Source organism: Tupaia chinensis, unplaced genomic scaffold, assembly GCF_000334495.1.
Source record: "Tupaia chinensis unplaced genomic scaffold, TupChi_1.0 Scaffold000047_1, whole genome shotgun sequence".
Classification (NCBI taxonomy): Eukaryota; Metazoa; Chordata; class Mammalia; order Scandentia; family Tupaiidae; genus Tupaia; species Tupaia belangeri.
The window spans coordinates 1264167-1274652 of NW_006159505.1; the positions used below are offsets into that span (position 1 = coordinate 1264167).

General features: G+C 45.7%; 1 protein-coding gene across 1 annotated transcript in view; it reads right to left on the reverse strand.

Moving 5' to 3' along the window:
• XNDC1N (XRCC1 N-terminal domain containing 1, N-terminal like) overlaps positions 1-8160 on the reverse strand; it is a 35713-nt gene extending 27553 nt beyond the window's left edge. Inside the window, exons 1-4 of the mRNA XM_006141131.2 lie at positions 8019-8160; positions 4801-4942; positions 3583-3738; positions 1653-1831 (exon numbers count right to left, since the gene is read on the reverse strand). Coding sequence (XP_006141193.2) covers positions 1653-1831; positions 3583-3738; positions 4801-4942; positions 8019-8063 — 522 coding nt within the window. The 5' untranslated portion in view covers positions 8064-8160. The remainder of the gene's footprint in view (positions 1-1652; positions 1832-3582; positions 3739-4800; positions 4943-8018) is intronic.
• Between the last annotated feature and the right edge of the window lie 2326 nt (positions 8161-10486).

Genomic DNA, 10486 nt, shown 5'->3' on the forward strand with positions numbered 1-10486 from the left:
CTTTTAAGACATGTATCCCGTGCCTTGGAGTCCACGTAGAATAATGCCAGAAGACCTGACTCTAGTCCCTACTCTGCTCTGACTCCCTGCGTGACTTTCTTTTCTATTTTTTTGAGAGATGTTTGCTGTAGGGTGTGTGAGATTGCAGACACACACAGAGACAGAGAGAGATAGATAGATAGCGAGAAATCACCCCCATGGGGGGGATGGCCACGCCGCAATCCCTTCTCCACCATTCTCCTCTCGGGACTTCGGGCACACATGCACATGCGCCTGGTGTGAGTTTCAAGCCTCAGGTCTGGGACTTAAGCCCTGATTTGGCCATATGGGAGTCCAGTGTCTTAACCACTACACCACCTACTGGCTTCCGGTGTAACTTTCGAAATATAAAAGTGTCCTTTTCTGAAATGTAAAGTGAGGTTGTTGGGGCTAGATGATCGATAAGTGGTTTTCTATCTCTAGAATTCTGACTCTAGCTTTGCGTGATTGCACATTCATATTTGTGATGAATTATGGCGGACGGCACTGGCTTGAAAGATAAATGGAGACGTCAGTGAGAAGGAACTAGGAAGAGAGGAATTGGAATAAATTTAAAAAGAGAAAATGACTACAAAACTAGCTGAGAAAAGGAGAGGTAAATTGACATAATCTCATAACCAAGCATCTTCTCATAGGAGTATATGTGTGTTGCACAGCGAGAAAAGCAGAGGAAGAAATAAAACTGCAGAGCACACATGAGGGGCCTTCAAAAAGAGCATGTAAAATACTTATTATGGGACCAGCAGGTGGTGTGGTCATTAAGGTGCTGGACTCCCACGTGGCCAACCGTGGCTCGAGTCCCAGACTTGGCAGCTTGCTTTCTCACTTCTCTCCACCCTCCTCTGTCTTTCTTTGACCCTATAGCAAACTAATAATAATCATCATCATCATCATAAAATTAAATAAATAATTATTTAAAAAATGCTTGGGACCAGCAGTTGGCATAATGGTTATGTTGCTGGACTCCCACATAGCCGACCGCGGTTCAAGTCGTGGACCTGGTGCTGAAACTCATGCCGGGTGCGTGTGGGTGCATGCCCAAGATCCTGAGAGGAGAATGGAGGAGAAGGGGTTGTGGCATGGCCATCCCCCTTGGGAGTGATTTCTTGCTTTCTGTATCTCTGTCTCTCTCTGTCTTTCTGGCAAGTGCATGCGCCCTAAAAAAACTCTCAAACAAAAAATGCTTACTATGTCACGTCTAAGGGTAGACCTGGTTTTCCAAGGCAGATGGGGCAGGAAGCAACAATGACAGAGTTGCTGTAAAGAGCCCTGGGACTTTTAGGTGCTGGGAGAAATTTCCGATGAAAGCTATAGACCCCAAGGACTTACATACAGAATAGGAGGTGAAGCCTGGATCTAAAACCAATTTCATTATGGCGAAAGAGGACCTGGTCTGATAGCTTTGTGTACACTATATTCAGGGCTCACTCATTTACACCTTCTACAGGTCAAAGAGGGTGGAGAGAAGTTTACTCTTCCCTGTAAGAAAGGTAGCAAGCCCACTAGCGTACATGTTTGTGTGTGTGTCTATCCCTCAATTAAGCACCAGCTTCCTATCCAGAACCTTGGAAAGGAGGGAAAACATGAAGTCCTCGCTCCATCATTACACATACCTGGCTCAGTCTGGGGCTCACCGGGGCTGAGGGACCCGCCACAGGGTCATCTAAGGAGTCCAGGGAGGAACGCACCCGCAGGAAGGCCAGGCCAAAGGACTGGAGCCGGGTGAAGGGCTGGGAGCAGGTCAGCCGGAGTCGATCCCATGCCTCTCCTGAGGCTGGAGCCAGGAAATCATCTTAAGGGGAAAAAAAAGAAAAACAGTGGACCAGCAGATAGTATAATGGTTATATTGCTGGACTCCCACGTAATCAATCGTGGTTTGAGTCCCAGACCTGGTGGCTTCAAGTTCACACGGAGAATGTAGGAGAAAGGACTGGGGCATGGCCATCCCCCCGGGGGGGTGACTTCTCACTTTCTGTCTCTCTGGCAAACATACACGCCCTATAGCAAAAATTTCTCTCAAAAAAAAAAAAAGATAGTTAAGAGGAAAGGAAGTGTATAAATAAGAGGAGGAAAGGAAGAGAATGTCAACATTAAGACAAGACTAGGGCTACATAAACGCCAGCAAAAGGAAGAGTGGAGATCATCGTAACTGTCTCCCTCAGGCTTTGATGCTCAAGGTGTGGTAGCGCTAGGCAGGACAGGGCCTCTCAGGTGCAGCTCCATCCTTCCCACCCTCACGCCTGTGTCATGGTTCCACACCATTCCCACCATGAGCACATCCTCACTCTCCACCTCTCCAGGGTCCTATTTAATTTCCCATTAAAAACAAAGTTTATTTCTTTCTCCTATAAGACAAAGAAAGACAGGACAACCCCCCACCCCCCTGCCCCAGGGAAGTCCTCACACCATGTTCCATTCCAGCCTCAGCCAACCCTGATTAGCATCAACCCAGTGCCTGGCATGTTCTGGGAGGTCTCCAGACACGAACCTGGAACCTTCTCATGTGGGTCAGCCTCACAGAGCATAGCACTAGTGTTGTGCGACCATCTGGCCCCATGAATATCTCATTTTAACAGGAGGTCCCGGTAGTGTTGAGAAGACACTTGCCCAGTGGATTAGCTCAGATATGGACCCTTCCTGAACTGGGAGATCTCAGCTCTGCTCACACCCACCATGTGCTGCACGCTCATTCTGCAGCATCAAACACCCGTATCATAAACCATCCACACCCTCAACTCCTGACACTCGCCAGTCACTACCTCCTTCACCTCCACCTCATATGCCCCTCCTTTACAATATTCAAAACAACTCCAATTTAAATACAGGCAAATCCTTGTGGGACTGTTAAGTCCCTGGAGGCCAGGAATCAGATCTTCTGTTTCTTCTGCAGTGCCTAGTGAACACAGAGATTTGCATAAACAAAATTCAGGAAACACTGTATGCTACATAACTGCAGGTGTCACATAGCCCTCTGCCACACATAGAAACATTTATCCCACACCTACGTATACAATGTATCCTGCACCGATTTATACAACCCAAAGCATGGTAATCAAGCCTGTGTTCTAATCAGGCTCCACGAAAATCACAAGGTGTGTGTAAATATCAGTCAAGGTCATCCATCTCCCCCATAGTGAGTGGTAACTCAGTAATGACCCCACCCCCGACAATGTAACTAAGCCCCTGCTCAGATTCCCTCTGGGTCTCACCCACCACCTCCTACGGCCCTCGACAGCACTGCCTCTCTCTTTGTCATAAGCCCCTCTCTGCCTTTGCCTTCTTGACCTTTTTCTTTTTTAGGATCTTTGCCATATGGTGTGTGCACTTGCTGGAGAGAGACAGAGAGGAAAAGTGAGAAATCAGCCCCCATGAGGGATGGCCACACCACAATCCCTTCTCCTCCACTCTCCTCTCAGGATTTTAGGCATACATGCACAGACACCCATCTGATTTTCAAGCCACTGGGTCCAGGGCTCAAACCGCGGTTGGTCGGGTGGAAGTCCAGCACCTTAGCCACTATGCCACCTGCTGGCCCCTTCTTACCATTTTTAAACATGCGAACCCCTGAGCGGTTCTTCCCCTGCTTTGAATCAGTCAGGGACATCAGCATGGTTGCAGGGAGCAGGGTGACGAAAGGTCTGTCCAGAGACCAGGAAGAACGGCCCACATCGATTTGCAGGAAAGCACAGCCACAGTTACCTAGGGATAAAGGGTTGCGAGAAGGGTCAGGGTGACAGACGACTGCAGACGAGGGATGTGGGTTAGAAGAGGACACTGCTCCATGATAGGAAGCCAGAAAGGTCCAGCAATACAATTTGTAGAATCTCAGGAAGCCAGCGACCAAAGTGGGGTAGGACTCAGTCCACCAAATGACAAGGTGGAGCTTCACCATGGTCCTCCCAGCCAGAAACCTCCCCCTGACTGAACTGACCTGCTGCTTTCTGGTCACTTTTCCAGTGTGGGCCCAGGCAGACACTGTAAATTCTATCTTCTTAAATCCTTGCTAGAGGGCCTGACACCTCTCTGTGCTCACAGAGCTGAGACTAGTGGTCTCTGACTGTTTATTTATAAATTCTTGCCAGAGGGCATTTGTGCTTGCCAGAAAGAGAGAGAGAGAGAGAGAGAGAGAGAGAGAGGGAGGGAGGGAGGGAGCACCTCCCAAATGGGAAATGATCACGCCGCAATCCCTTCTCCATTTCTCCATCATGTTGGGGTTTGAGGCATGTATGCACACGTGCCTGGCATGTTTTTCAAGCCACCAGGGCCAACATTTGAATGGTGTAGTTGGCCACGTGGGATCTGGCTCCCTTAACCACAGGGCACAGAGCCAGCCCTACTCCAGAGAATTCTAAGGCCAACCTTCTCAATCCATAAATTCTTACGTAGCCTTTCCGGATTAACCCTAGACAGTTCATCCCTCCAGCACCGGGAAGTGTTTACAGATGTCACTTGTTGGCATTTATAACTACGTCCATGTCCCAAGGCTTTACTCAGATCACTCAGCTCTAAGCAGGGCAGTTACACTGCGTAACTCAAGGAGCACCAAACATAGTGTGCTCTCTGTGAAAGGAGCCTTGGAGTTCTCCAACCCACAGACCTGGCCAAGGACAAGGGCCACATGCCCCCTTCACACCCTGGCGGTGTTATTCCAGGGACTCATTTCAGTCAGAATGGAATGAGGCATTTTAGTGGTGTGCTCGAGGAGAACGCCACTCCTGTGTCGTCCCTCAGAGGTTGGTAGGCCCCAGGGAATTTGCTCACCCACATCGATGTAGCCGATGGGCACTGCCCTCTCCAGCTGCAGTTCCACTCTCAGTTGTCCACTTCTGTCCTGAGGGCAGCTGAGCCAAGGTCCCTTGTGACTGTCTGGGTTCAGCAAGTTCTCCACAGGGTATCTGGGATCCTAAATCAGAGAGAGAAGGAGAAAACCAGGAACCTCACTGAGCCCAAGGAAGAAAAGGATGCCTATGAATGAGGAATCCCTATGACTCCAAATCTTTCCAGGCACCCTAAAATGACAGAAAGATGGGAATCCATAGAAATACAGCTCTCAAGTGCCAACAGGTTTAAAGACTTCATTTACCAGGACCAGCAGATGGCATAATGGTTATGTCACTGGACTCCCAAGTAGTCAACAGTGGTTCAAGTCCCAGACCCTGTGGCTTAAAGCTCACGCTGGGTGTGTGTGTGTGTGTACATGCCCAAGATCCCTAGGTGAGAATGGAGAAGAGACTGCAGTGTGACCACCCTCTCCCTGGAGGGGTGTAATTTCTCACTTTCTGTCTCTCTGTCTCTCCCTATGTCTCTGGTGACTATATGCGCCCCATAGCAAACATTTTTTTCTCTCTCTCTTTTTAAAAACTATTTTATTTAACTTTATTTATTTATTTTAATTTGACCAGAGAGGGACAGAGAGAGAGAGAGAGAGAACAAGTGAGAAAAGCAACCTGCTAGATCCAGGACTCGAACTGCGGTCGGCCATGTGGGAGTCCAGCGCCCTTAACCACCATGCCACCTGCTGGCCCCAAAAATCTCTCTTTAAAAAAAAAAAAAGACACCATTTTCCTCTACATCATTTACCTGACTACTGCATGTAATCCTTATAACAACTCTTAGGGGGTTATTATCATTGCTTCTTAGTTAATAGGTCGAAACACTGAAACTTAGAAGTTCAGAAACTTACACAGACCCACAGACCAAAACACCAACGAAAACAGATTTCTAGGTATCTGAAACCAGAACTCTTTTTTATTTTATTTTTTTTCAAGAGAGATATTTGCTATAGGGTACATGCACTTGCTGGAGAGATAGACAGAAAGCAGGAAATCACCCCTCGGGGGTGACCATGCTGCAATTCCCTCTTCTCCATTCTCCTCTTGGGATTTTGGGCACACACGCACACATGCCTGGTGTGAGTTTTAAGCTGCTGGGTCCGGGACTTGAATCACAGGTGACTATGTGGGAGTCCAGCAACATAACCATTATGCCATCTGCTGGTCCCCTCAAACCAAAAGTCTTAACCACCACACTACACTATTTCTTTTCATTTATAAGATGTTCTCACAGACATTATCTTCCAAATAATCTTATAAGAAAAGCAAAGACTTTTATTCTAAGTTTACAGCAGATGTGTGGGTATAAAGTGACTATTCCAAGTCAACCTAGTGACACTGAGATAGAAATTCCGAGTTCTGTATTTTTTGAGGACTTGGGCAAACTACTTTCTTTCTCTGGACCTAAATTTCTTTATCCATAAGTAAAAGGCGGGGGGGGGGGGGCAAAAAAAAAAAGGAAAAGGCGGCGGGGGGGGGGGGAAACAGATTCATGGTTTTTAACCTTGTTTCTTGTTTCGATAATAAGATCCTTGTTCTTAGCTGAAGTATTACACTGAAGTTTGTGTGTCTTAGTAATTTTTTCAATAAATAAAAGCAGAACTCTGGTTAAAGCACTGTTGGGGGGATGCTGAAGACATACTTGTTTGAAAACCACTGCGTTAGAAAACAGTTCATATTTTCTAGCATTTTTCTTCCTTTTTAGATTTTTGTCATAGGGTGCATGTGCTCGTCAGAGAGAGAGTGAGAGACAGATAGAAAGTAAGAAAGCAACCCCTGTAGGATAGCCACATCAGAATCCCTTCTCCTCCATGTTCCTCTTGCACCTGGCTTGTTTTTCAAGCCATTGGGTATGGGACTCAAACTGCAGAGTTGGCCATCTGGGATCCAGCACCGTAACCACTGTGCCACCTGCTGGTCCTCTCTAGCATTTTATAAGGATAAGAGTTTAGGAAGAAAATTAGGCTGATGAGGCAGGTAAAGAGGATATGTGTAATTTAAATTTTATTTCACATAGGACAGGGGTTAATACAGTAATTCCTAAAGAATCTTAGAGCATCTTTCTGAAATGTGTGGGTATGTTTCTGACTGTCATAATGACTAGGAAGCAATATTGTGATTAGGGCCTGGAGGCCAGGGATGCTAAATATCCTACTGTGTGATAGTGCTATAAAATACAGATGGATCTTCTCATATGCCAATGGCACCCCTTGCAAAAGGCTGGGGTACCAGAAGGGGAAGAGAGGGGACAAGGGGTAAATGGGTGGAGCAGTGATAGCAGAGGAAAACATTTGAGGTCCTTCAGAACTACATTGGTCAGCCCGAGAGGCCCAGGGCCCAGGGCCCAGGACCTAGCTCAAACTGGGATATTACAGGACTTTCAGAGAGGAGACTGAGCTACACTTGAGGGACGTGGCGATATCCTTAGAGGGCAGAGGTTTCCTCAAGTTCCTGGTGTGAGAAATTGAGAAATGACAAGTGACCAAGCACATAATGGGATGAGGCACAAGCAAATAAAGTGAATAGAAAGGGGTAAGAGTTGGCATAGTGATTACTTCACTGGACTCACATGGCTGACAGTGGTCCGAGTCCTGGACCCGATGGCTTGAAAATCATGCCAGGTGTGTGCCCAAGATCCCAGGAGGAGAATGGAGGAGAAGGGATTCCGGCACACATGCACTAAGGGAAAAACCTCTAAAAAACCCTCCCAAAATGGGACAGAGAGGGGGGTAACAGTAGGGGCTGAGGACTCAGGATACATGGTAGGAAAGGGTTCTAAGATGTGTGAAAGCACTGGAGAGCCTAAGAAGCAGAGCTTGGGGCTGCCGACGCCCCACTGGGGACCCTGACGCAGATTCTGGGCCTACAGCTTTGCCGGCTCCCTTCAACCTATGGATGGAATCTTGAGGGTGCTTCCTGGCACCTCTTTACCTTCAACTTCTGCGAATGCTTCTTTAATGCTTTCTGTGTAGCTCTGGGAACAACCTGAGGGCAAGAGCTCTTTCTCGCCTCAGACTTTGGACTCTCAGAGAATGCACAATGCTCTATTAAGTTGGGTGTTTCCTGGAAATGGGGCCAACACACCTATTTTCTCATTCCTTTGAGTCATCAAGAAAAAAAAAATAACATGCCTGCTAATAAATATACCTGAGAGGAAAATGATACCACGTGGCTGATCTTCACAGGAGCCATGGTGGGCCAGAAGCTGTCCCCAGCACAGGGCAAAAATGTTTTGTCCCAAGATTTTGTTTGTCTCCACCTTGGCACTTCTTAGATTTAAGTCCTGTCAGCTTCTAGAATAGAAAGAATCTTTACATTATCCCCTGAAGAAGAGCATAAAAGAGAGAGAAACTAGTAATGGCTGTCCCTTTGATAACAGAAGTTACATGCAGTAGTTGGTCAGCTGATTTCTGATGGGTGGCATGGACCTGACTCAAGTGGTGGGCAGCAGACAGATTTGCACCATCTGATGAGTCTCCAACAACTGAGAAGCAACTGGAATGCAGCCACAAGGCAACAGAACAGCAAGCAAAGGTATTATACATTAGCATGTCTATGTTGGATTTCTTGTAGGTGGGCTCCCAAGGGCATGAATTGTGCCTTAAATCAAATTCATCTTTATATTCCTAGAGCTTATCACATAGTAAGGTTGGACAGTAAAACAAACGTTTAACTAAATATATATGTCTCTTTTGTTTTCTTTCTTCCTATAAAATGAATCTTCTTAAATTACCCTTTCCAGGGCTGGCAGGTGGTGTGGTTAAAGATGCTGGATTCTCACTCACATGGTCGATGTAGTTCAAGTCCTGGACCTGGCAGCTTGGTCTTTCCCTTTCTGTTTCTCTCTGGTCAAATTAAAATAATAATAATATTAATAATAAAATAGAATTAAATAAATAAATAAACATTTTTAAAATTACCCTTTTCTTAAGTCACTCTTCTACTAGAAATCTTCTGTGGTTTGCTGATGTATACAAATCTCTTGTTATATGGTAGGTACTTAATACATATTAATTCAGCTTGGCCTCTCCCTCAAAGCATCTACAATGAAGGTCTTTCCTTCCTGCTTCATCTCTTACAATTCTTTCCATCTGTGGAAGCGTTTTACCTATCATTGCTTTGCTTATTTATTCTTAAAAAGTTCATATGGGGTTCCAGCAGGTGGTGTGGTGGTTAAGGATGCTGAACTCCCACATGGCTGACCATGGTTCAAGTCCTGGACCTGGTAGCTTCCTTTCTCACTTTCTCTCTCTTTCTTGCTCTTGCTCTGACTCTGTCTCTCTCTGATCAATTTAAAAATAAATAAATAAAGTTGAATAAAATAATTCTTTAAAAAGAAAAAAGTTCATATGGGTATTTCCTATGCTCTTTATGGAAAAAGTAAAATATATGCAATCTTTCTGATAGCAAAAATCATAAAACTCCATCAACTGAGGAATGGATAAATGAATCTTATGTAGAGTTCCACAGAGTACCATACAACAGTTAAAAGAAATGAATTAGATGTAAATGTACATAAACATAGTCAGGCCTCACAAACAATATTGAGTAAAAAAATTTAGTTTCAAAACCATACATAAAAAACAGCACTGATGTTTCTTAAAAAACAAAATAAAACTATACTATGTATCATTTATAGATGCACATATATTTTTTTCCTTTTGCTAGCGGGCATCCATGCTCCCCAGAGAGAGATGGAGAGACAGAGGCCCAGAGAAAGGGAGAAAGAATCCCCTCACTGGGCATGGCTGTGCTAAAATCCCCTTTTTTTTTGGAGAGGTTTTTGCTATAGGGCACGTGCGCTTGCCAGAAAGACAGAGAGAGACAGAGAAACAGAAAGCGAGAAATCACCCCCCAGGGGGGATGGCCACGCCGCAATCCCTTCTCCTCCATTCTCCTCTCGGGATCTTGGGCACTCACCCACACACACCTAGGGTGAGTTTAAGCTGGGTCCGGGACTTGAACCTCAGTCAACTACATGGGAGTCCAGCGACAGCCATTACGCTAACTGCTGGTCCCCAAAACCCCTTCTCCATTTCTCTATCCCATCAGGATTTGTGGCATGCATGAGCTTGATGTGTTTTTCAAGCTGCAGAGTCTGAGACTTGACCCTTCCAGTTGGCCGTGTGAGATTTGGTTCTCTTAGCCACCCAGCCAGTGATGGTCCCACACATGTATTTTGGGAGAATACACATACAGTCATAGTAATAGTTGCTTCTGGGGAGAATGATTGAGAGGATAATATGCCTGAGTAGCAGAAAGAGGTAAGTTCAACTTCTATTTGTATTATTTTATCTTTTTTAAAAATTTATTTTATTTAATTTCATTCATTATTACATTATTTTCTTTTTGAGAGGTTTTTGCTATAGGGCGTGTGCGCTTGCCAGAAAGACAGAGAGAGACAGAAAGTGAGAAATCACCGCCAGGGGGATGGCCATGCTGCAATCCCTTCTCTTTTTTTTTTTTGAGAGATTTTCACTGTAGGGCGTGTGCGCTCGCCAGACAGACTGAGAGAGACATAGAGACAGAAAGCGAGAAAGCAACCCCCAGGGGGGGTGGTCACACCGCAGTCCCTTCTCCTCCATTCTCCTCTCAGGATCTTGGGCACGCCCGCA